A 27,246-nucleotide genomic window follows, 5' to 3' on the forward strand; every position below is an offset into this window, starting at 1 on the left:
AATAGTCATCTGCTCCGTAAAATCTTAATATATAGTCATTCTGAAGCTGAGTCTCAGAGAAACTCAGTTTCCAAACTTGACTCTATCCAAACTTGACAAGGCTCGTCCAGTCGGCTCAACAAACCACTCGACTCGATATTGACTTGATGTGTCTCAAACCGGTTCAACTTTCTACCAATAAAAGAAACACTGCAGCTAAGGAGATCGATTTGAACCCAAAGCAACATTTGGAAAGCATGGCCTTGTTAACCGTATTCCATAAACAAACAAGAGTTATACTCTTTTTATTTTAATTACAAATAAATTTAATATGTAATAATTTCAATTACTTATTCACACCATATATTTCTTCAATTATATATTATAATATCAAGTCCAGTTTTCAGCTTGTCCACCTATGACGCCAACTGGCTATACGGACGCGGATTAGATACTTACAGGTTGAGTAGCGAGACTCTAATGAAGTGACGTAACCAAGTTATGTAGACCCCACTATGATGTATGTGTTGTAACTATAATTTCCATATATTATTTGAATGCATAATCCAGAGAACGAGGCAGATCCAAAGCTTTAGGGGACCTCACCACAGAAAACAAAGGGAAGATTGATGCCCACCATTGAAACCTACTTAAGGCCCACCGTGATGTTTTTTCGAAATCCAACGTCTTCAAAAGTTTTTTATAAAAAAAAAACATTAAAGAAGGGAAAATACAAATATAAGCTTGATCGAAAACCTCCGTGGCCTTTTAGAAGTTTTTAATAATGGTGGTGTCACTCTTTAATGTCTTCTGTGGTGGGTCCATTGGAGCTTTGGATTGACTCATTCTTTAGATCTTATCCTAAAATGATCTGTCCATATGGATGGACGGCATGGATACAAAACATACATCATGGTGGGGCCCACAGAACTTAGTGACATCACTTAAGTAGCTACTCAAACCTGTAAGTAGCCAATCCGCGCCCTGGCTATACACCAGGAAAATCTTGCTTGCTGCAATGTAATTGGATCATCACACTGCATTTAATGCATCAATGCTGGCAACGTAAGAAATGATGTAGACCGATCACGATGTAAGTAATGATGTGGACTGGACCAATCACGTGCCGTAGGAATGCAGGATTTGCCTGCTTGCGGCAAGCAAAGCATCCGAATTCATAAATATGTCGATCCTATTATTCATCCTGCAGTGGGCCCCAGCATTTTGGACGGTCTAGATTTTTCCAACAACCCTATAAATAAACAGCAACATAAGTCCACAAGCCAAGTAACCCACCCCAAACCATGGCACCCACGCTAAGCTTAAAGCTTCTGGTAAACAAGAACACAGGCGAGGTGTTATTCGGAGAAGCCAAGAAAGATTTCGTAGATTTTCTCTTCAGCCTCTTAGCATTTCCAATTGGGTCCGTTGCAAAGCTCCTCGCAAAGGAATACACGGTGGGATGCACTGAAAGTCTCTACGACAGCCTTGAAAATCTCGACGATGAATACATGCAACCTAAATTTGACAAAAATACCCTCCTCAAACCCAAGATTTACAATCCGATTAGCGGTCCGGATCCTCTCCTTTTGTTGCAAGGTGGCGCTTCCACCGCATCTAAGTACTACACATGCGGCTATAGCTACTCTCACCGCTTCGTCACAGATGTAGAGGGCGTGGGGTGTCCATCTTGCAACACTAGAATGACCGCTGAGGTTGTCTATGTTGGGCCTAGAGTGGTAGCGTCGGGATCGGACGGTGGAGGTGGTTGCGTTAAGGGTGTGGTGACTTATATGGTAATGGATGATTTGGCTGTGAAGCCCATGTCTACCATATCAGGCATTGCTTTACTTGCCAAGTTCCAAGTTAAGGATGTAAGTGCACTCGAGGAGAAGGTTGTGGAAGTGGGGTTCGATGAGGTACGGCGTCTCTCTGTTACTCTCTTTATAAGTTGGACGCGGATTTCCTGCGAATGCCTTCCGCAGGAAGATCAAGGATGCTGGTGGGGCCCAGTGCGATATTTGTGAGAAATCTATTCCGTCCATCCGTTTTTCGAGTTCATTTTAGGAGATGCGACCAACAATGAGGTATACAAAATCTCAAGTGGGCCACACGAGAGGAAACAGTGGGGATTTAGTGAACACCGTTGAAACAATCTTATGGCCATAAAATATCTGTACCAGGAATTTATTTATTTATTTTTCTTGTTTTAACTTCATCTTGGTGGGATTTACATTCTAGACGGTTTGGATGTCATAAAAATATGAAGGTAGAGCCCAGGAAGGTTTCAACGGTAGGAATTTCTTTCCCCAATTTTCCCTATATTGTGACCCACTTGAGTTTTGGATCCAAATATTTTTTGGTCACATGTCTTAAAATGAGCTCTAAAAACATATGAACGGGGTGGATTTCTAAAAAACATCATGTGGGCTAGACCAAGCATCCTTGCGCAGGAAGGCTTTTGCAGGAATTCCGCGTCTTATTGTGCAAGGAAGCGGATTGGCTGGTGTATCACACCACTGACCTGGGTGGTGTGTTGACGTCACTAAATTCTGTGTTATATCAAAACCGTCCGTCCATTTGGAGAGCTTGTAGTAAGGCTTGATCTTAAAAATAAAACAGATCCAAAGATCAAGTGGACCACACTCCAAAAAGAAGTTGGAGATTGAACATCTACCATTGAAACTCTTTTGTGGTCATAGAAGTTTTGGATCAATATCATATTTGTTTTTTTATCTTCATCCAGGTGAACAGATTGGATGGGAAATAAACATTATAATGGGCCCTACGAATATTTTAACAGTGAGAATCATTGTCTCACTGCTATTTGTGGTGTGGTCCACTTCAAATTTAGATATGACTCATTTTTGGGCTCACTCTCTAGAATTATCTCTCCAAATGGATAAACTGTGTAGATATATACATTGTTGTGGGGCCACGTAACTTTGATCTCATTTTAACCATTCGTACAACCAGTGCTCGTCTTCGCACGACACGACACGTACCCACACCAGGTTGCTGTTGTGTGGTACACAAACCAATCGGCTTTCTTATGTGGGTATCATTATCCCACTGCTGCTTGTGGTGTGGTTCACTTGAGATTTAGATCTGCCTCATTTGTTGGGATAATACCCTAAAATGTCACGAAAAAAATGAATGAGCAATGTGGATAAAACCCATCATCACGCTAGGCCCCACAGAGCCCCTGCTCAGACTTAGGTCTAGGCAGGGGCAGAACGCATTCCACTTCGGTTTGTACAAATGCTCCCATTTATCAGTGGTCCAAATTTGATTCCATGGGTCTCAGGCATCAAAATCCTTAAATTGGATGGAGGAGGTCTCACACACTATTTAGATCATAAAGTTATCCTTAAACTAGTGCCAACATGTCAACGTGTCGAGCCTGAATATTATCTGACTTTGAAGCCATGAAAATGGTTGGCTCTAGCATGAAAAACGCTTGGCTCAAACAGCCGGTTGATGTTGTTTGGATGTCCGGAAAATCTGTCGTCTCGATTGCACATACTAAAAGTTTCACAAACTCAACATAAACATGGTAGCCAGACTGAAATGGACTCGTATGTGGGCCACACATGCAAGGTAAATATTCAATTTGATATAGACCATCCACTATACGGTTTCTATGTTAATTTATTTCCATCTTAGTCAAATAAATGGCCACTTGCTTTTTGGTCCATGGATTAAATAGAGCGTTTAAACTATTAAAAAAATGTTTACTTTAAAAATAAATAAATAAATAAATAAATTTTAACGTGGACTTGCAATAACCTACTTTGACTGACATATCATTAATGAAAGTAGTCGTTATATGGATAAAAAATGGTCTTACCTCGATTGACTATTGACTATTTTTTTCACTGTTCTAACGCATTATATGTGGTAGATGTTACTTCGGATAACTGAGACCATGCTGTCAACTTTTTCGTGAGTTCGTAGAAGGATGTGAGTGTAAAACTTAATCAAATTCAAAACTTAGGTAGGACACTGAGAAATAGTGGGAACGAATGCGTGTTTTGTGTCAAGTCAATCAAATTGGACTATTCATGTGATCAAGGATTTAGATTAGATTTTTGTGTGTCGGACAAGTAGTCAAGTCTACTATTGTAATTTATACAGAATAATAATATTTCTGTAAAATGTGGAATTCGAAAATCAAGATGATCTAAACGAAGAACAGGCTGAAGCACGTCTGAGATGTTGTCCTTAAAGCGTTATTTGCCCCTACTCAAAAAAATTGAGTATGCTGATAGGTTACAAGCAAATCACTTCTAGGATACGACGAGCCTGGTGTGGGTCTGCGTTCAGCAAACACAAAGGCCCACCAAATGAAACTCTTTTACACACTTTCTGGCAGAATTACAATAAAAAAAATCCTAAAAGAGAAAAAAGAAGATAATTTGTGATTTAGAACACTACACTGGCCAGTTCTTTAGATGATAGTTTAGTTGAACTGTTTTAGACCACATCATTGGTCTGTTCTTCAAGCGATGGTTCTGATCAACTTTGTTATATTGCTTATTTTTGGTCTGTAGGAGACGAGAGGCTTTGATTCGTATTGGTATTGCTAGAGTGTGGTGAGATAGTTTGGAAACCCATCCATGCCTTGTTTATATAGGCTGTGGTGGCTGGGGGTTATGGTCTAGGGAAATAAATTCCATGACCATTTTTTAGCTGTTGGAGAAAACTAGTCGTTTTCTAACTGTTGTGCATGGGTCATTAAGCTGTTGCATGTTGACTGTTGTGAGATAGCAGCTAGTCGTTTTCTAGCTGTTGGGCTAGCCATGCAGCAGTTACAGCTGGACTCTACACTAATGACACAGCTGTTACAGATCTGCTGCAACAACTCTTCTTCAGCTCTCTAAATATACAAGAGGACTCTTATTGACTCGCATCCGTCTCGCTCCAGTTTGCGAAGGGAGTGACCCTCTGCGACACGATACGCATATGCGAAGTGCAAAGTGCGCCACTAGCGCCTCTACAGCCATACTGCCTTACATGCCTATGCCCTCGCACTAAGTCCGAAACCAATACTGTGCCCGAGCGCAGGTGTTCTAGTGCTACGCCAGCCACACTGCCTCACATGCCCACGCCCTCGCACCGAACCAGTGACTGAGACCGAGCCCATGCCCGAGAGCGCGCGGGGGTGTTCCAATGCGTAGCAAGTTCTATTCTCATTTGGATTATATGGGTAAGTATTATAATATTCCACACCCCTCATATAAATCACAAAAATTCCTCCTCTTTTTTCAATGTGGGACTATTCCCAAAACCCACAAAAAGATGTTTTTCAAACACTTTTTTATATATTATATTATTATTTTTTTAAATATATTTATAAAATCAATATTTTATAACATCTACTTGTTTCAAAGTTTGATTGAACTGTCAATGTCCCTCTGTGTTGAGCTAAAATGATTGGAGATATGGATCAAAGATCGAGGGTCATCTCAACCATTAATATTTGCGCTTTCGTTTAGGTTACTTGTGAAAATGTAAGAGTTAACCTTCTCTAATGAGTTCTTTTTCTTTTGTCACAATACACGTGAGTCAGCATACTTAAAGTGTTAGTTCTTTCACCAACGTTTAAGGTTTAAAGCATTTTTTTAAACGAATGCAGAAATACACACAAATAAAAAAAGGCGAAATGTTGTCAATTTCATTAACATTTAGAACTAAATTGTAAGACAACCAAATGAATAAACAAAAGGAAAATGATAAATACTTGATGTATATGTTGTTATAAATGATTTCTTAAATGGGTGGGTAAATTATTAAATGAGAATCTACACCATTAATTAGCCTGCATTTCTAACTATATTGATGCTACCCATCTATATACGATAGTGAACTTTGAAAATAGGAATATATAAAATGTACGGAGTACATTGGCATAAGTGGGTTGGTTTCGATATCCAATAAATGTCCATCAATCTCATAGTCAGATGCTCATAAAAATATAAGTTTTAGTTCAATGGATATCAAAATGGAAACCCCGTAATTTAAATAATTTAAATTGACCCACTATTATATTATATAGGCATTTCCTAAGTGCCCACATATCACCCATTGCACTCTACCAATGTTTTCTTCATTTTCCACCAACATGCCACATTGCCACTTTTGCAAGAGACTGTATATAAAGATGACAAGGTTTCTCAATTAGAAGCATCCTAAATATTCACCCCAGTATATAGCCTCCAAATCAGATTGACTGGTCAATATTAACCTTAGACTCATCTACATTTGTCCATTAAATCTAGACAGTGGATCACCTTTATATATTACATATGTCTTGGCAGGGTCAATAACAATTTCCTGTCAAAAGGTTGAACCCTAGGCACTCAAAAATTGTAACGCTGCATACATTAACTTAGCGAACCATCCAAAATATGGATCTACCATGGACTGGTCATCATCTCAGTTTAAAATAAGATTAGTCATGTAACTTTTGGTTTTATATCCATCAAATGAGAGTCCATGAGTTAGACGGTTTTGTATCCATCAAATAAGTGATCTGATCATTATATAAGTGGGACTTATGATGTACTCATCCATATACTGTTGATATTCCAAGTCCCACCGTCATCTGTATAGGTTCACACTGTTGGATACACGTCTTTTGATTAGGAATATCACACTTGTTTGAGAAAATGAATGGTTAGTAAAAGATGGCTAATAGTCCAAAATCGAGGGGCATGTGTGGATCACTATAAATGAAATGCTTAGATAGGTCACACGTGTGCCATTCAATAGTGGGAATCAGGCCCCTGATGATGGTTGTGGTGTGTTGGCCCTCATTCCATGCATGTGCCATACATGTATCTCAAACCAAACACTATGAGCCCCAATCGCCTTAAAATCAAAGCCAATGGATGGTTTCCATGTCTTTACCGGACGCTCATTGGTTGGACTTGCATCAAACCCGTTGATCAGGTGAAACAACCACCTGCAAAGCTGTCCTGTCAATGAGACTCGGTATGCAAGCAAGGCTGCCAGCCTAGACACGCTAGGTTACTGAACCTGGGAGACCATAAGCTTTTTTGGTCCCACCATGATATCTTATGTTCGGGTAGATTCAGAGCTATAATGAGAGCATATACACATCACGATGAGCCCAAGAAAGTTTCAGGGGGCGAGTATTTTTAATCCCCTCACTTTCTATAGTGTGGCCCGCTTGAGTTTTGGATTTTCCTTTGTTTTGAGTTTATGTTATAATTAATATTAGCTAAAAATGAGCCAAGCCAATGTCGCATAGACATTGTGGAGGAATCTAAGTAGCATTTGGTTAAGTGACCCATGGTAACTGGATTGTAGGAAATTTTGTGTTTACGCCTGAGTCATGTGCCTTGGATATGTTATCTAGGTCATGTTAGTTTGTACTAGTTATTGTGTTCTTGGGTTCATCAATCACCTTATGGGCCATTTGGCGCATGGTATTAGATGGGATTAGGTGGTATAGAATTGCATTTAGTCCATGCAATTCTATCAAGGCATTTGGAGAGGAAGGAAAAGGTTGGGATTAGGTGGAATGGAATTGCATTTAATCCAATAGAATTGCATTTGGTCCCATGCAAGATTTTCATTGATTTTGAAATCAACTATACATGTAGGCTCCACATTGATGCATGCATTTATCCATGCTGTCCATCCATATACACTTACACATTACATTTTGGTTATATATGTGTACAAGTTGATGTAGAGCGGGTCGCGGACAGTTTCATGGCCAAGATGGATCAGAAAAGGCCCGGTCGACGATAGAAGTGATCCGGACCATCGGACCTTAGATCGGGCATATCTTGCAATCCGAGATGAGTTATCTGACGTAAAATATATGATTTTGGAGTAGAACGAGCTACTTTAGCCAACCAACCCTGCTATGCCGGGTTGTGCAGCCTGAAATTGCGAAAAACCCCTTGATCGATGGTCATTTCCCTGTTTTAATTTCGTTTTTACTATAAATAGTAAGTTTTAGTTTGATTATAACTTTTCATCCGTCCGGCTTTAGGAGTTGCGCCCAACGTGAAAAGAGCTTAGAATAATTAGGAGAACGGTTTGGTGAAGCCAAATAGGACACTTACTATTTTTGGCCGAAAACCTTGCGCACTAGTAGACATCACGACCGTCTATAAATAGTAAGTTTAATATTTATAGTAAGTTGCGGATTCTAGGAGTTTGAGTTGTAGTTTGATTCTAATTTCTTTCCCATTGCTTGGTACCCTTATTTAAAGGGTTGTGAACTCGTTTTTAAGCAATTATCAATCAATTTCGAATTTATTAGAATTTATTTCTATTTTCTGCTTTCTTTCCTCGTGGATTGGAGAAGTCTCTGTGAGGAGTCCAGAGAAGTTCTATGGATTCGGAATAATTATCCTCTTGAGGAAGACGGTGCTTGACCTCACATCCTCCCCTGCGTCACAAGTGAATGACATCTGCTGTAAATTTGGTTCGTTGATTACAATTCCATTGTCCACCAAACATAATTTTGTTTAATTCATTGTTTTCCGTAGCAAAATTTTTATGCTGAACATGGGATTGGATGGCTACAATACTATGGTATTTCCAAACATGCAATCATTGTGTAATAATGATGTTAATCCCATCTAATACAATTCAATACCATTCAATTCCATGGGCCAAACAAGGATTTGTCGTACCATTTGGAGAGCTTTATAGTTGTGGTGACAAATGTAGAATATAGAATGCGCCATTCTATCTATGCATGCATTGATGGTTTTAGGAATTACCAATACAACTTCGCTTGAATCCAACATCGTCTCTCAGTCCATTTATCATGCTAACTGTGCTTTTAAAACTCACTGCCTTGACTGGAATCTCTGCCTAGTTAACTCAACTAGAAGGGATTTTGATTAGTTGCTCGTGGCTTCAAAGTTGTTGAGGGCTGAAACCCTGGGAGCGTGAGACCCCAGACAGACCCAGGACAGTTTAGCCCTTACTGTAGAGCCCACCTTGATGTATGTATTCTGTACCCACACTTCCATCTGTTTTTTCAGATAATTTTAGGACATTATCCAAAAAATGAAGTAGATCCGATTATCAGGTGGACCATACCTTAACATTTTGCACTGTTTATTTGTAATACAACCTATTGATAAGGTCACGTTAGCGAAGGGAAAAAACACATATCATATTATTAATTTCCTATTTTATAGTCCACTTATAATTGAATTTGCCTCCTTTTGGGGGATAATACTAAAATTATCTTAAAAACAAATAGACAGAGTCGATATAAAATACATATATCAAGGTAGGCTCCACAATAAGGGTCACACCATCTTGGGTGAGTCTGGGGTCCCACCTAATCGACTCCCTAAAACCGTAATTAATAGTCATATGTGAAAGTCTGTGTGGAAGAGTGAGCCCTCAAGATCTGATGATCTATATGATATGGGATCTCCACAAAGTCGAAGATGAACGGTTCAAATCTAGCGGTTCATCTAACCACTACTGGAATAGATAGGTCTAATTACTCCTCTGATTCAACAGTATAGATGGCCTCCAATTACGATATATGACCAAGGACAAGCTACATGAACACATATATATCAATCTTTTAATTTCTTTTTTAACCACTGGGAGTTTGTATGAGACCATAAATTATTCATCTTATCCCTATTTACTCATCTAAATCCTTGTTCAAAATTTAAATTGAAATTTAATTTCAACTGTAATAAAGAAAATTGATTAATAAAGAGGATGTCATACCTTATGTGATCACCCACTAGTAATTGCTCACCAAGTGGGCCTCATTAGCCTATATCTAACAATCTGCTCTTTACAATCTTAATAAATAGTCATTTTGAAGCCAAGTCTCAGATAAACTCAGTTTCCAAACTTGACGAGACTCGTCGAGTCAGCTCAACAAACCACTCAACTGGGTACGATTTGATGTGTCTCAAACCGGCTCAGTAGCCAGATTAGGAACTTTTTAGCAATAAAAGAAACACTGCAGCTAAGGAGATCGATTTGAACCCAAACCATCATTTGGAAAGCATGACCTCGTTAACCGTATTCCATAAACAAGAGTTATACTCTTTTTTATTTTAATTATAAATAAATTTAATTAATATATAATAATTTCAATTACTTATTCACACCATTTATTTCTTAATTATATATTATAATATTAAGTCGAGTTTTCCGGTTGTCCAGCTATGACGCCAACTGGCCCTGCACTAGGAAAATCTTGCTTGTTGCAATCAGGATTTTCCGGAAACGGATTGGCTACCCCACCAAGCCCGGGGGCTGACGGTCGGTGCTATGTGGGCCCCACCATGATGTGTGTGTTTCATCCATTCCGTTCATCCATTTTTACAGATAATTTTATGGCTTGATTCCAAAGATGAGAGAGAGATATAAATCTCAGTGGACCACACCACAGGAAAACAATAGTGATTGGATATCCACCATTAAAATCCTTCTAAGGCACACTGTGCTGTTTATTTGACATCCAATCTGTTTATTAGGTCATTCAGGCCTAGGGAAAAAACATAGATCAGCTTGATCCAAAACTTTCATGGCCCCCAAAAGGTTTTTAATAGTCAACGCTCATTCAACACTGTTTCCTGTAATGTGGTCCACTTGATATTGGGATATATCTCATTTTTTGTCTTATCCCATAAAATGATCTGAAAAAATAGATGAACGGCATGGATGAAATACACACATCATGGTAGAGTCCACAGAGCATCAACCACCGCAGGGGAGTAGCCAATCCGATTCGGAGATTTTCCTGCTTGAGAGAAGCAAAGGGACGCCGATTGCGTAGTGAGTAAACTCTGTGGGGTCCACCATGATTTAAATATTTTATCTACTCCGTCCATCCATTTTAACAGATAATTTTAAGGCTCTAGCCCAAAAACAAAGTATATCCAATTCTCAAGTGGACCTCACCACAGGAAACAGTGTGACGTGAAATTCTACCATTGAAAATTTCTTAGGGGCCACAGAAGTTTTGGATGGATCTGTTACTTATGTTTTCCCTTCATCCATCTCTGTGTGATCTTATGAACAGGTTGGATGACAAATAAACATCACTTTGGGCCCCGCCAAGGTTTCAACGGTGGAAGTCATTATTTCCACTGTTTCCTGTGGTGTGGTGCACTTGAACTTTGGGCATGTTTCAATTTTCAGGTCATCCACTAAAATGAGCTGTAAAAATGGATGGACGGCATGGATAATACACAAACATTCACGGTAGGCCCAACTGAGTTTACTCAGTATGATAAAAGCTTACTGATTAACTCAGTACGCAATCCGATTTCGAAGCAGAGGATCCGAATTCATAAATATATCGATCCTATTATTCATCCTGCAGTGGACCCCACCATTTTGGACGGTCCAGATTTTTCCCACTATTAAACAGTGGGAAACACAACCCTATAAATCAACACAAACACAAGACCACAGGCCAAGTAACCCACCCCAAACCATGGCACCCACGCTAAGCTTAAAGCTTCTGGTAAACAAGAAGACAGGCGAAGTATTATTTGGAGAGGCAAAGAAAGATTTCGTAGATTTTCTCTTCAGCCTCTTAGCATTTCCAATCGGGTCCGTTGCAAAGCTCCTCAAATATCGATACCCGGTGGGATGCACTGGAAGTCTCTACGACAGCCTTGAAAATCTCTCCGTTGAGTACATACAACCCAAATTTGACAAATATACCCTCCTCGACCCCAAGATGTCCAATCCGATTAGCGGTCCGGATCCTCCCCTTTTGTTGCAAGGTAGTGCTTCCACCACATCATCATCAAGGTACTACTCATGCGGCCAATGCTACTCTCACCGCTACGTCACAGATGTTGCGGGCGTGAGTTGTCCATCTTGCAACAATAGAATGGCCTCTGAGGTTCTCTATGTTAGGCCTGAAGTGGTAGCGTCGGGATCGAACGGTGGAGGTGGTTGCGTTAAGGGTGTGGTGACTTATATGGTGATGAATGATTTGGCTGTGATGCCCATGTCTACCATATCAGGCATTGTTTTACTTACCAAGTTCCAAGTTAAGGATGTGAGTGCACTCGAGGAGAGGGTTGTGGAAGTGGGGTTCAATGAGGTACGGCATCCCTATGTTAATCTCTTAAGTTTGTACAAGAAGGGAAGCGGATTGGCTGGTGTATCACACACCACCGACTTAGGTGGTGTGTTTACGTCACTAAGTTATGTGGGTCACATCAAGTGGATCACACTGCGAAAAGCAGTGGGGGATTGAACGTCTACCATTGAAACTCTTTTGAGGGTCATGGATGTTTTGGATCAATATGATATTTGTTTTTTATCTTCATCCAAAGACCAAGTCTTTGTGACCTTATGAAAAGATTGGATGGGAAATAAACATTATAGTGGGCCCTATGGATGTTTTAACGGCGAGAATTATTGTCCCACTGCTGTTTGTGGTGTGGTCCACTTGAGATTTATATGACTCATTTTTGGGTATTATTGTCTCACTGCTGTTTGTGGTGTGGTACACTTGAGATTTAGATATGATTCATTTTTGGGCTCATGATCTAGAATGATCTCACCAAATGGATGAACGGTGTGGATATAATAAATACATCATTGTGGGGGCACATGTTACTTTGATCTCCTTTCAACCATTCAACCGGCGCTCGTACCCACACCAGCCAGGTTGCTGGCGTGTTGTACACCAGCCAATCCGCTCCTACAAGAAGTGGGTCCTTACAGACTCATAAGAGTTTCTCTGATATAGACCATCCACTATACGGTTTCTATGTTAATTTTTTTCCATCTTCGGCAAATAATCTCCAGAGATTTTTTGTGGCCGCTTGTTTTTCGGTCCATGGATTAAATAGAGCGTTTAAACTATTTCCAAATTAAAAAAAGAAAAAATTGTTTAAGATAACTGAGAGCCATTCTGTCCAACTTTTCATGAGTTCATGGAAGGATGTGAGTGTAAAACTTAACCAAATTCAAAACTTAGGTAGGCCACACCATGAGAAATAGTGGGATGCCAATTCAATCAAATTAAACTACTCGTGTGATTGAGGGTATACATTGAACTTTTGTGTGTGGGTAAAATGAGGAGTGACAGGGTTTATTTGACTCAAGTTTTGATTGAACGATGGTGTCTCCTGCATTGAGCTAAACAAGGTTGGAAAGATCCAGTGTCCTCTCAACTACTAATATTTACACTTCTATTGAAGCGATTTATGAAAGGGTAAGAGTAAGCCTTTCCTAATGAGTTCTTTTTGTTACAAGTTGGTAAACTTAAAGACTTAATATTCTTTCACCAACATTTTAAGTTTAAAGCACTTTTCAAATGAATGAAGATACATACACAAATTAAAGAAAGTGAAATGTTGTTGATTTCATTAACATCGGCGTTTGGAACCCATCAAAACTCTTCTCCATAAGTCTCCACATGAATTTGGTAATTATAGTTCAACTAAAACACTATATATGTATCACAGTTATAGCAAACTACCCCTATCACAATTGAGCTGGGTCCACTGGTACACTCAATTGCATTATCGAACCCTTAGGACAATTTAGACTGTTGATCAATAAGGCTCACCTTATAGAATTCTTACACTAATCATTCATACCGTTGATAATCTAAGTCCTAATCTATCTCGGTTCATGTTGTTGGATACACGGCTTTTGATTAGGAATATCACACTTGTATGAGAAAATGAGTGGTTAGTAAAAGATGGCTGTTAAAATCGAGGGGCATGTGTAGGTCACTGCAAATGAAATGCTTAGATTGGTCACACCCGTACCATTCAATAGTGAGAATCAGGCCCCTGATGATGGTTGCAGTGCGCTGGCCTTCATTCCATGTGCGATACATGTATCTCAAACCAAACACTATGGGTTCCACTTAGACACACAATCGTCTTAAAATCAAAGCCAATGGATGGTTTCCATGTCTTTATTGGTCCCTTATTGGTTGGACTCGCATCAAACCCGTTGATCAGGTGAAACAACCACATGCAAAGCTTGATTGGGCCACAACGGTTTGTATCTTGCATTAGACTCGTTGATCACGTAAAACAGCTCTATGCACAGCTTAGGTGGGCCATGAGGGTTTGGCAAAACAACCACATGCCCCATCTAAAATCTCATCATTGGTTTAATCAATGATAGGGCTTATCCTTGATTAGAAATGGGGAGGCATAGGTTGGCAACCACTGGTTTTTTAGAGCTCGCGCTATCCACTATGGGGCCATATATCCAAACTCTCTGCACATTGACGACATGAACTCAACTTATATCGTCAACCCATGGGGAGAGAATGATAGAAGTAGAGAGAGAGAGAGAGAGAGAGGGAGAGAGTATAAGACCGCATCAGGTGGACCATATATGATCATCGGTTCAAATCTGACAGTTGGACTATTTAGATTGAGCGATTCAGTGGGCCTCACTGTAGTTGTGATCATTATAAGTAGGTTTGGAGCGGGACGCTTGAACCGTGGTCCCTGAACTCAGTTATTAAGCCAAATATGGAAACTTACGGTGTGGAGACCCTAGAGAGAGAAGTGTGATGGGTAAGCTTATAGCCATTTTTCCTATAAATAGATGCCTTGGTCCCCTCACCAACACAACAGAGAAAACTATAGTCTCATGGAGAGGTTCTCCTAAAGGTGTGTGGTGTGGTCTCAGCTACATCGAGAAATCAGGAATGTTTTCTCAATCAGGTACATCTTAAGATTACAGTGTTAAATCTCCATCATCGTTGCATAGACGATCCGTCAATTCCACAATATAAGTATAACAAAGAGGGAATGAGAGTAGAAAGGGAGAGAGGGAAAAGGAGAGAAGGAGAGGAAAAGAGTAGACATCATTTTTACTAAGATAATTAATATTCTTTAACTAGGGTAAGTGGATTATAATTGTGGTTTGATGGAGGGTAGTTTAGTCAATACAAAAATACACTTGCTGAATAGTATGGCAGTGGGCAATTTTTTATTTAACGGTGAGAACTTTACGTGGTTTTATGAAAATAGTTAAAAATATATAGTTTTCCATAGGCTAAAAGGTAAGTGATTATATGAAAAAATTCATAATCTTAACCATATTATTTATGCTTGAAAAGTGAATGGTCCATATTGATCGTGCTCAAAAAAGTCTAGTCATTGATTTTAACCAATGGTATGAAGGAATGGATGGTCCAAATTTGAGTCTGAATGTCACATGTGCCTCTTGAAATTTTTTAGGACATTGGCAAAAGCTAATGTCCAACAATGTCCCTGTATTTTGAAAGACACATGGCATGTCTCACCTCCAACCTGTCCATTGCAAATGTGAAAATTTTCATGCAATTGGATGATCCTACTAACCCTTGTAGTTTGGGTTTAGGGTTCAAGGGTTCAAGTATCCATAGGTGGTGAAATCCCACTACGGCTGAGTGTAGTGTTTAAAAAAAAAAAAAAAAACTGTACATTTTTAGAGCCATAGATAAGATGGTTAGCATCATTAAACTAAACTAAGTCCCACTTGCACTCACTAACAACCTACAACATTGATCATATAATATAGGATTTAATATTTTTATTTAATTTTATCTTATTATATTTAATGTATGATTTATTTGTGATTTTATTTGTTAGGGTTTGGCTCTCTTAAGGGCTTCCTTGGAGTCGAAGACGGCACTCAATGACATCTTTGGAGTAAAGTCGGAGAAAGTGCATGTGGTGTAAGCATCTCCTAGACTCCTACTGTAAATTGGTGTTGTGTGGGAATCTCATGCACATTTTCTACATTGGGATTTCCCGACAACATTAATGGATGGCAGGAGATTTAGTCATAAAATATTACGTTGTTCCTTTTTATACCTTTCTAAGCATATTTGGTTGAAAATATTTATGGTGTTTAATATCTTAAAAAAATACAGAGTGAACTCATTTATTTTGCATTGAAATATTTTATTTTGAAAACCTCAATGAATTAGTGGTTGTAAACATTTCATTGACTATATGTTCAGAGGTGTACACGAGTCGATTTGAGTCGAGCTTGGCACAATTCGACTAGGCTCGGCCACTTGCTGCTCGTAATTGGAATTTGGTCCTTAAGCCTGACTGGCCAGCTCGGCTCTGTTCGGTCAGTAGCTCAAGCTAGTTCGAGCCGAGTTTGAGCAAAAATCAAGCCGAGTTTGCCTCTGCGGCATTTTCACAAACACATGGACTGCATCTCAAATTCTCACTGTTTGGAAAACAGTGGCATTAGTTTTTACAAGTATTTCATCAAACACCTCGTAGGTAACATGAAAATCAAGAAAAAATGGGTATTTGTTTCACATACAAACACTTGGGTCGGTCATTTCATCAAACAGTTGGTTTGGATTTGGGCGAACAGGCGAGAGGATTTGGGCGCTAGCCACTGGGGTTAGGTTTGGGTGAATGAGTAAGGGTTTTTTTTTTTTTTTTTTAATAAAAAAATAAAAAAACCTATATATACTCAACTCAAAAATCGATCCGAGTTGAGTTGAGTTCAATACCGAGTTGAGTCGAGTCAAACTAGGTCCAGCTTGGACTCGACTCGAAATGTTTCGAGCTCATTAAAACTGGCTCAACTTGCTTGAACATAGTTTCGATTCGAGTCGAGTCGAGCTTTTCCGAGTCGATTCGAGCGAGCTAACAAGCTAACTCGACTCGCCTACACCTCTATATATGTTGTAGTGATTGCCTCTGCCTTCATTAAGAAAAATAAAAATAAAAAAATTTATAGTGGCTGGATCCCTATTTTTTAGGTTGGTTGTCAAACTTCTTATACCTGGGCTCAGAAGTCCTTTGGCATTTAACCTATTCCAGACACACCTACCAATTTAACCATGTCTGTCTATTGTTTTCTATGGTTTATCTACCCAATAAATTTATAGGCCTAATCTTTTAAAAATTTCATCATAGAATCATGGTGGAGCCCACCTATTGTATAGGTCAAAAGAAATATAGACATCACCGAGGCTACACGATAGAAAATAATGGACAACCATCCAAAGTCTCTAAATTTATGTCGGTGGCCCACGTGCTGGTTGGATCAACCTAATTTTAGGGGCAACTAACTTTCATGGTGGGGCTATCCTGATGCATAGGTTGCATGTTATACAAACGCTTGGCGGGCTAGCCCCTTGCAAAGCACTTTTAGAATAAGCTTATTCTTTAAGGACTTGTAGAGGAACCGGCCTCTTGTATCCTTGTTCTTTTATAAGAGCCACATAATACCTTATAATTTATATCAAGTAAGACAAACCAAAATCGCCCACAACACCTGTCTTATGGAGTGTATATAATATCTTCTTCATCCTGCTGTACACAAAAAGATCAGCTTATAGAAAACTTATATGAGCCACACTCATGTAATTAAACAGTGTAAAATTTTCCTAAAACCTTTAATTTCAATCAGTGTGGGCCGTGTGGCTCATGGGAGTTCATGTTCTCATCATCCTTGATAAAATCAAATCCACCACGAAGATATTTATAAACCACCTTACTATAATTCTTGGCAAATAATTCCAATTTTGGTTTAATGGTACATCCCAATAGGGGACCAACTATACTTGTTCAATGTATCTCTTTCTAACCATGTGGATATGATTAGGGGTGTACATGGAGTTGAATCGAGTTGAGCTAGCCTCAGCTCGACTTGGCTCGGCTACTAGCTGACCTCAGCTCAAACTCAGCTCGGTTCGGCTTGGTCATCGAGCCTGGTTGGCTAGCTCAGCTCGATTCGGTCAACATGTTGGGCCAGTTCAAGCCAAGATCGAATCAAGTTCGCCATTGTAGCATTTTCACAAATAGCTGGACTACACCTTCAAAATCTCACTGTATTTGAGACAGTAACAATGGTTTTACAGGTATTTTATCAAACACCTTCTAAGCAACATAAAAATCAAGAAAAAAAGGGTGTTGATTTCATATACATACCTTACTTGCCACCACCCACACTTATCTGAGTCATTTCATCAAACACTTGGTGAGCAACATCATTGTCAAAGTAATTGAGTCACCGAATTGGTTCGATCCGAGTTCGATTTGAGCTGGGTTCAATCTGAGTCGAGTTAAGCTAGGGCAAGCTCAATCTCATTTTCGAGCTCAAAAAATCAGCTCGACTCGGCTCGAACTCGGCTTTGAACCGAGCCGAATGGAGCTTTTTCGAGTTGAGTCAAGCGGGCTAACTGAGCTAGCTTGGTTCGTGTACACCTCTAGATATGAGAAGGTCGATCTTACCTATTGATTATGATGACCCTAAGTACATCATAAGAAGTTTTTAATGGTACAGCGGTCTATCACCACTGTTTATTATGGTATAGTCCACCTGATGATTAGATTAATTGCGTGTATACATAATACATACATCAAGGTTGGAGGCAGATTTCCTCCCAAAGCCTCTGGGAAGTTCTTGTGCTGGAAACCTAGGTGGGGCCCACATTTTTGAGAAATCAACCCCATCCATCCATTTTTTGAGCTCATTTTAAGACATGAGTTCAGCCAATCTTGACTCAAGTTCGCCGAAAATGTGAGTATTGTACTTCCACAGTTGAAATATTCATGGGGCCACATAAGTTTTGAATCAGGATAATATTTGTGATCTCAGTTCATCCAAGTAGGAATGACATTATGAACAATATGGATGGCAGGTAAACATCACGTTCGACCCAAGGATGTTTCGACGGTGAGAATTTCCCTACCCACATTTTACTTTAATGTGGCTCACTTGATTCCTTGATACTACTCAAATTTGGACTCTAGTACTAAAATCAGCTTTTAAAAAATGGATGTACGGATAAAATTTTCACAAACATCATGGTGGCCCACCTAGGTTCCAACGTCTTCACTTCATGCGAAAGCCCGCGTCCATCAAGGTTGGCCCCACAGTAACCCGGGGGTAAGGGCCGGTCCGTCGGAAACTGATTGGCTACTCCTCTGCCACCAGGCTGGTGGTTGGTGCTCTGTGGGCCCCACCATGATGTATTTGTTTCATCCATGCCGTTCATCCATTTTTAAAGATAATTTTACGGCTTGATACAAAAAATGAGAGGGGTAAAAATCTCAGGTGGACCACACCACAGGAAAACAATAGTGATTGGATATCCACCATTAAAATCTTCCTAAGGGAAAATCAAAGATCAGCTTGATCCAAAACTTTTATGGCCCCCAAAAAGTTTTTAATGGTCAACGTTCATTCAACACTGTTTCCTGCAATGTGGTCCGCTTGAGATCAGGATATACCTCATTTTCGGTCTCATGCCATAAAATAATCTAGAAAAATAGATGGACGGCATGGATGAAAAAAATACGTCATGGTGGGCCCACAGAGCACCGACCACCACCAATTGTCTGGTAGCAGGGGAGTAGCCAATCCGATTCCCGCTCCGTCTTGCGTAAGGCCGGCGTCCCACCTAATCCGCACTCGTTTTGTAGTATGCCCAGTTCTCTGTTTATATTCACGTTGGTTTCCATTGAATGCGTAAAATGACGCAACCATCTTTTAGAGTACAAGTCATGTGATCAAATAACAGCATCAATCAGGACCATCCATCTAGGAATTGATGGCCCATGTTTGAGAACCACACCTTCTGGATTGATTTATGTGGTAGGTAGGGTAGATGATTCCAGATCGGCTATCCAGTGGGTCATTTCTATGGAGGGTCACCCGTTGAAGACCACACCAGATAAAAGATCCTAGGCTTCAGTCAATTAAGTGAAATTGACCAAGGATCAAACTTCAATTTAAACATGTGGGCCATCTGATGAGAAGCTCCAATGGACACTGGAAGCCAAATCAAATTGAAAGGACAATAAAATTTGCTCAATTAGTGGAGCCCCGAAGAGCAGTAAAAATTAGTTAATTCAACGGTCACAAATCAACAATCAAATGTAGAGATTAGGATGCGTATGACCCTTGATACGCAGGCACTCAGACTTGTTCAGTTGGCATACATTAACTCAAATTAAACCGGAGAAATTGAGGAATCCGCCCTAGCTAAGTCAGATGCTCGGAATCATATTGGCTGAGAAATCCTGACCTCTGATTTACAGATACCTGTTTGTTGAGATAGGACCATTGCAAAATTTTCATTTTTAACCGTCAAATAGATATCAACCAATCTGATAATCAGATAATCAAATAAGTGTAATTTTGTTTCATAAAAAACCTAGAATGGAGACTATGTTTTGGACAGTTTAATTTGACTTTCTTACATGCAATTTCTTGTAGTCTCCATGCACGCGTATCATCAGACATGCTCTCCTGTGTATCGAACCTTTTCTCATTAAAGTGAGGATTAAAGAAATATTGATCAACGCTCCAAATTAAAAGTTCTCGTAAGGATTAAAAAAGAAAAAGTACCAGCGAGATGTGACATTGGTAGTACGGTCCAACAACGGAAAGATAAACTTCGAAGACATCACATACGGTGGCTGTATGAATACAGCAACTCTTTTTCCGCCAAAGTCTCTTAGGTATAGAAAATATGAACCGTGTAATAGGCTGGCCACCGCCACGATGATCTCCCGATCCAGTGGGACGCAGCATACATACAGACTATCGTATTACTTGATAGGCCTGATTTTAATAATAAGTGGTATTCACTGTGTCATCTGGAATAATGTTGTGGGTGAGACCTTGACTGTAGGGGCCACCTCAATGTATGCACCGTATATCCATGCTATTCACATGTATTTTTCCAGCTTATTTTAAAACATGGTCTTAAAATTGAAATAGATGTAAATTTTAGGTGGACTATTAAAAACTTTTTTGATCCATGAAAGTTTTGGATAAAGCTGATATTTTTTCTATTCAGTTGCCGCTTTTTCTACTGTGTGGTCCGCCTAAGTTTTGGATTTGCTTCATTTTTCGCACTCAACAGTGGAGATTAATGTTAAAAAGGATGTCTTAAATCTGAAAAGTTCTGGAAAAAGTTTGATTCGAAGTTTAGCAACAATGTTTCTGAAATTTCCGATGTCCTTGACCAGTCGAAACCTACGCTCGACCAGTCGAAGGTTACGCAGATGGTGCGCTTTTGCACGAACTGCATAAATTTGAGGCGGTTTCAGAGAAGTGCGTAAGTAGAGTTTCTTAAAGTATAAATAGGAGTCCCTAGGACCATTCCAAGGTATGCTAAGGCTTTCTAAAGGTATTCCAAAGGTTTTTCACGTTAAATCTTTGTGTTATCTTGTAATTGCTTGGTGCTCTTGGATTGCTATCCTAAATCCATATATGTGTGATTATGCAGCACAAATCCCAATAAGTGGTATCAAAGCAATCGTTGGGGCACAGATCTGAATTTGAAAGATAAGCAATAATGGTAAGCACTAGATATGATATTAAGAAGTATTCAAGAAAAATAACTTTGAGTTATGAAATATCAAGATGATCAGTTCCTTAATCAAGCAAGGCAAAAATGGTGCTCTTGAGGAGAGAAAGTCTACTATGACTGATGATGATTGGAATACTCTTGATAAAAAAGCCTAATCCTCGATCCGTTTATGTCTCACGGATGAGGTTCTCTACAATGTCATGAGGGAGAAAACTGCGGCGAAGTTATGGGTGAAGTTAGAGGATGTCTATGTGAAAAAAATCCTTTGAAAATACCTTACACTTGAAGTGTCAGTGGTATAACTTCAAGATGACAAATGGTGGAGATCTAAAAGCTCACATCAACAACTTTAATAAATTGGTTTACAAATTGCTAAATATGTAGGAAGTGATGAAAGATGAGGAACAAGCATGTATGTTGCTGAATTCTCTTTCAGCATCATATGAGTTATTTAAGGACACAATGTGCACCACAAATAAAGCCCTGGGTGTCGACACCGTTATCTCAGCCCTTAAAGGAAAGGCTATGAGAAAGCTAAATGGCGACATGGGGACATCTTCTGATGCACTGTTTACGAGGGACAGAAATTCTGAACAAGGTACAGAATCTTTGAGTTCTATATCCAAATCTAAGGGCAAAGGCAAATGTAAGATAAAGTGCTGAAACCGTGGAATGGAAGGACACATGAAGAAGGATTGTGCAAATCCTAAATCTAAGCGAGAAGAATCTGAGGCTTTATACAGGGAGACCAACGCTGCCATGTTAGATGGATCGAGTAGATATGATGGTGATATCTTGACTGTGTCTACAATCAGTCGCCCATACAATGATTGTAGGGGCAAATGGATTCTAGACACAGGGGCATCCTTTCACATGACTCCCCATCGGAGTTGATTCGCCAGCTACAAGGAGTGTGATGGTGCACAGGTGTTTATGGGCAATGGCGGTGCCTAAAATGTTGTGGCTATTGGAACGGTGCGCATCAAGATGTTTGATGGGGTGGAGCGTACCTTGACTGATGTCAGGCACGTTCTTGATTTGAAAAAGAATCTGATTTCTCTTGGTGTACTTGAGGCAATGGGCTGCAAGTTCACAGGTATTGATAGTGCTCTTAAAGTATCTAAGGGGGCACAGGTAATCATAAGAATGCAACGACTCGGTAATCTTTACAGGTTGATCGGGAGCACTTAAAAAGGTGGAGCTGCAATCGTTGTAGCGGATTTCACCTCTGCATGTGTGTGGCATGTTGGGCATGGCCATATGAGCGGGCAGGGCAAGAAGGATGTGATGCGCAAATAGAGATACGGAGCAAATGGAGCAGCCACCTGTGAGAAGAATCACACAGTATAATTGCAGGATATCGGTGAGGTACATGGATGACTCTAATATCGCATATGCTCTCATTACAGGCAATGGGGATTCATCTATTATTCAGATGGCTCTAGGTGAGCCTAGTACGGAGAAGTGGAAGGTAACTATGGACGATGTGATAGACTCATTGTACCAAATTGACACGTGTGAGCTGGTGGAGCTTCCAGTGGGCCGAAAAGCGGTTGGATGCAGTGGATCTTCAAGAAGATACAGTATAGATACAGAGCGAGGCAGGTAGCGAAGGGTTATGTTCAGAGAGAAGGGATTGACTTCTTAGAGATATTTGCGATGGTGGTATAGCAGGTGTCTATTAGATCCATATTGACGCTGGTTGCTCAATGTGATCTTGAGCTGGAACGGTTGGATGTGGAGATAACACTTCTGTATGGGAAATTAGAAGAATTGTTCTACATGAAGCAACCAGATCGGTTCGAAGTTAAAGGAGTAGAGAACAGAGGTTTGCAGGAGGTCGTTGTACGACCTGCCGCCTAGGCAGTGGTATGAAATTTGATTCATTCATCGTGAGTCAGGAATTATATGCTGATGACATGTAAATTGCCAATCATGACATGTCTAAAACTAATGTACTAAATACTTGGTTAAGTGTGACATTCGAGATAAAGGATCTGGAGGCTACAAAGAAGGTTCTCGGCAGTGATATTCATAGAGACTGGAAGAGGAGCAGGTTTTGGTAATCACATGTAGAGTACCTTATGTAGGTATTGATCAAGGATGTGATGGATCAGGTAAAGTCGGTGAGCATTCCCTATGCAGATTAATTTAAGGCTTTCCTCAGGTCATGTCCCAAAACAGATGAGGAAAAGCAGGATATGTCTCATGAGCCTTATTCGAATGTGGTTGGCAATGCATGTCATGGTCTGTATTAGACCGGTTATTTCACCGGCTATCAGTGTTGTGAGCAAATATCCCGGTAAGCAATATTGGGTAGCGGTGAGATGGTATGAAGGACTACGTCTTATTTTTTGAGAAGACGGGAACAAAGTTGGAAGGGTATGTGGATTCAGATTACGCAGGCAGTGTAGATTTCAGGAGGTTGACTTCAGGTTACTCGTTTGTACTAGCAGGTGGAGCAATTAGTTGGATGTCCATGTTATCCGACAGGTACTCGAGGAAGGAGGCGTAACTCTAAAGAAGATTCACACTAGCATGAATCCTGAAGACATGATCATCAAGGTCATTCCTGCAGAGAAGTTCAAGTTCTATGCAACTTCTCTGGGCTTGGCAATGGTGTAAAAGGAAGACGGAGTATGCATGAGAAGCTTTGATGTGATGCAAAGATAAGAGAAGAGGTCAAAAAGTTACATGTTTGAAGATTGAAGACATGACGGAGATTGTTGTTAAAAAGGATGTCTTAAATCTGAAAAGTTCTGGAAAAAGTTCGACTAGTCGAAGCAAGTTCGACTCAAAGTTAAGAGAGGATCAATGCCCTACTCATAATGATGGTTATCCTTTAAGATTAACAGTAATTCAAGAGATTCATAAAAGCAATGTAAATGTTCTGATACGTCCCATACTCCACAACTACAAGAGGTATTAATGCACAAGCAGTCTACATGAGATGCATGCCTAGCAAAGTATATGCGGTTTATCCCACTTAGCGATCGCCATAATGTGGAATACGATTATAGTTATCCAACTCGCCCCACATCTCATACTATGGAGATTCGCCAACACGTCCCACATTTAACATGGATTTATGCAGTTATCCCAAGACGGACACAACACATAACCAAGTGAATCACGCATCCCCGATTGGAGTAACTAATTGCGACAACGAACCCCCCAAAAAATAAATTGATGTAACACGTATATATAACGATTCACATACATCAACTGGTGCACCATCACCCGTGAACCATGGAATTACGTGTCGCCTCAGGGCCACTATCGAAAACGTATTATATCCACGATATTTATTCGATCGTTAGAAGAGGGATTCCCAACATAGTACTTGCACTTACAGAGAATATAAACTGAATCATGAAGGTTCTAGAATATCAAGATACATGCCCAAGCCTTAAAAATAAATAGCACAAGGCCAATATAGAGGAGAGTGATGATGGTTAACTCAAGCAGTGGCAATGGCCAATATAGCAAATAGAAGAGTGGCGACGACCGATTTTTTAATGAGGAGAGTGGCAATGACTAACTCAATAAAGAGACAAGAGGCAAGGGCAAAGCTAGTTTCCATGACCCCATATAAATTCAAAAAGATTACTTTGTAAGTAACATTATACTATAATATAAAAGGGCAAATAATTGATGGCAAAACATATAATAGCAGGAATAAGTTAAAGTGACACGAAGGCATGTTAAGGCAAGGTATAATACGAAGGTATGTAAAAGCAAGATAAAATAACAGGATAACATGTAAGGGCAAGGGAAATATAATTACTTAAATTAATGTAAGCCTAAATGATAAAACCCTTACCTAAGCTCGACCCAAATCTGGCATAGACTTAGTCCTGGAATCGGTGAGTCAACTCAGCACATAATCTCTCTCTCTCTCTCTCTCTCTCTCTCTCTCTCTCTCTCTCTTTCTTTTCTTTTCTCTTTCTTCTTCTTTTCTTTCTTTCTTTTTCTTTCTTCCTTTATTTTTCTTCCCTTTCTTTTCTTTTCTTTTCTTTCTCTTCTCTTTCTTTTTCTTGTTTCTTCCTTGCTACCATGTCCAGCAAGGTTGTCCATTGTTCCTTCTCTCTCTTACGTTTGTAACATCTCGGACAAATCCATACAAAGATCCGAGTACCACCTCAGGTAGAAATCACCCAGGACCAAAACCTTTAGAAATTAGGTTAATGTTAGCAAGTGCTAAACTAGAGTGCTTATGAAATTAGCACTAATCACTTTAAATATGATCTGCAAGACCCAAACCGTGCAGTATCATTGATGCTACGTTACCCTAAAATCTAGAATCCATCCCTAAACCCGGTTACTCTCGGGAGCACACCGAAACCCCGTATCGGACCTGGATCTCACGTCGAAAGTCCGATTACCCCGAAACTATATGGATATGACCGCATTACTGGACTTGACAATCTCCTCGAAAATCATGTCCTAATTGTGTCTAGAAATGCACAACTTGAGCCTGGAGCAAAGTGTGTGAGAAACATGAAAATATTTAGAAATAAAATTCAAATTTAAGTAATCTGAGTCGTGTCGCTTGCGGGTCAAATATAAGGATTTAGACCGTCAGAATCTAACCCAAATACACCCTCAGATCAGGAGAAATGTCCCACACATGTCGGTATACTTGTGACCCTGATCGAGTGACCGTGACCGTTGAACTGAAACTGGTCCGCCACGGCTGCTTCACAAACCCGATCGGAATGAAAACTCAGCTTGACCTAGATCCATGGTCAGAGAGCTTAAGTCCGATTGCACGTGGAAAAGGGGCCACCAGAAGTGCTCCGTTGGATCGGAACAATCCATATTTGGATATAACCTAAGTATACCGTGGCCCTGGGGCCATTCCCATCAAACTTGGGCCTATATAAGGACCTTAAACCCTCTCTCTCTCTCACCCCATACGAATTTGAGAAACCCTAGGGGAGAGGAGAGAAAAGAGAAGGGAAAAGAGAGAAAGTGAGAGTGAAAGTTGGAGATTCTTCTTGGGATTCGATCCCGCTACTCCACGCACTCAACTGCCACTCCTGTATCGCTATACAGGCGATTCCGATTTCGTTCTTAGGTAATAAACCTAACCCTAATCTGTTTTAGAATTTTAGATAGTGTAAGTTATGAAATAGCTAACCTAATTTATACTATAGGTTGCCAATCCGCCGTTGACAAAGACTGAGTGTCTAAAACGTGTCTAAAACGAATCCGTTATGCGTTTACCGGCGTAAGGTGCGAACTATAAACGTATAGGTTATGGTTTTCAAGGATTTCAATGTCGGTTAATGGTTTATTACTGATGTGGGTGCTATTTCACATGCCAAATGCTTTGTTTGTTTCGCGTTTCAGATATGTATGAACTATATTGATGATAGTGTATTTTAAGTATTTGTTGAAATGATTGAATGCGTGTAGAATTGAGATTCATGTTTGCCATGATTATCTGTCATGGATAGGGGATAGTTGCATTTGTAACAACTCCTTGGCGAAAGGATCCACCCAAATACATGTTATGACCGATGTACGTCATGTGTGTTGAAGGGTGTAGTTTAAGTGTTTGTAGAAATGGCTGAATGAATATGGGACTATGATTTGTGCCTGCTATGTCTAGGGAATGCTATTACATGATGGTTGTGTATGTGACAACTCCTCGCTAGAAGGATCTGTCCAAATATATGTCATAATCAACTCATGTTATGTATGTGATATGTGTAGTATAAGCGTTTGATAAAATGTCCGTATGAGTTAGTATTTGGTGAAATGTAATTTATATGGGTGTTGAGATAAGATTCTCAACTACCTTAGTTATGTGTATATATATCCCTCCATGCACCTACACTATGTTGTCTATTTTACTTACGAAATGCATATGTGTGAATTCATGTTATGTGTATTTCATAAATTGCTCAAATGGTTGTAGGATTTGAATTACTTGTTCGTTACTG

General features: G+C 39.8%; 1 protein-coding gene across 1 annotated transcript; it reads left to right on the plus strand.

The window, feature by feature from the left end:
* Positions 1 to 1,281: 1,281 nt before the first annotated feature.
* Positions 1,282 to 15,693, plus strand: LOC131243595 (uncharacterized). Its single transcript, XM_058243058.1, has 2 exons — positions 1,282 to 1,898; positions 15,588 to 15,693. Exons 1-2 carry the CDS (start codon positions 1,284 to 1,286, stop codon positions 15,675 to 15,677), a joined length of 705 nt encoding a protein of 234 aa, XP_058099041.1. The 5' UTR covers positions 1,282 to 1,283; the 3' UTR covers positions 15,678 to 15,693.
* The last annotated feature ends 11,553 nt before the right edge of the window (positions 15,694 to 27,246 follow it).

This window comes from Magnolia sinica, chromosome 4, assembly GCF_029962835.1.
Source record: "Magnolia sinica isolate HGM2019 chromosome 4, MsV1, whole genome shotgun sequence".
In the NCBI taxonomy this organism is placed as follows: Eukaryota; Viridiplantae; Streptophyta; class Magnoliopsida; order Magnoliales; family Magnoliaceae; genus Magnolia; species Magnolia sinica.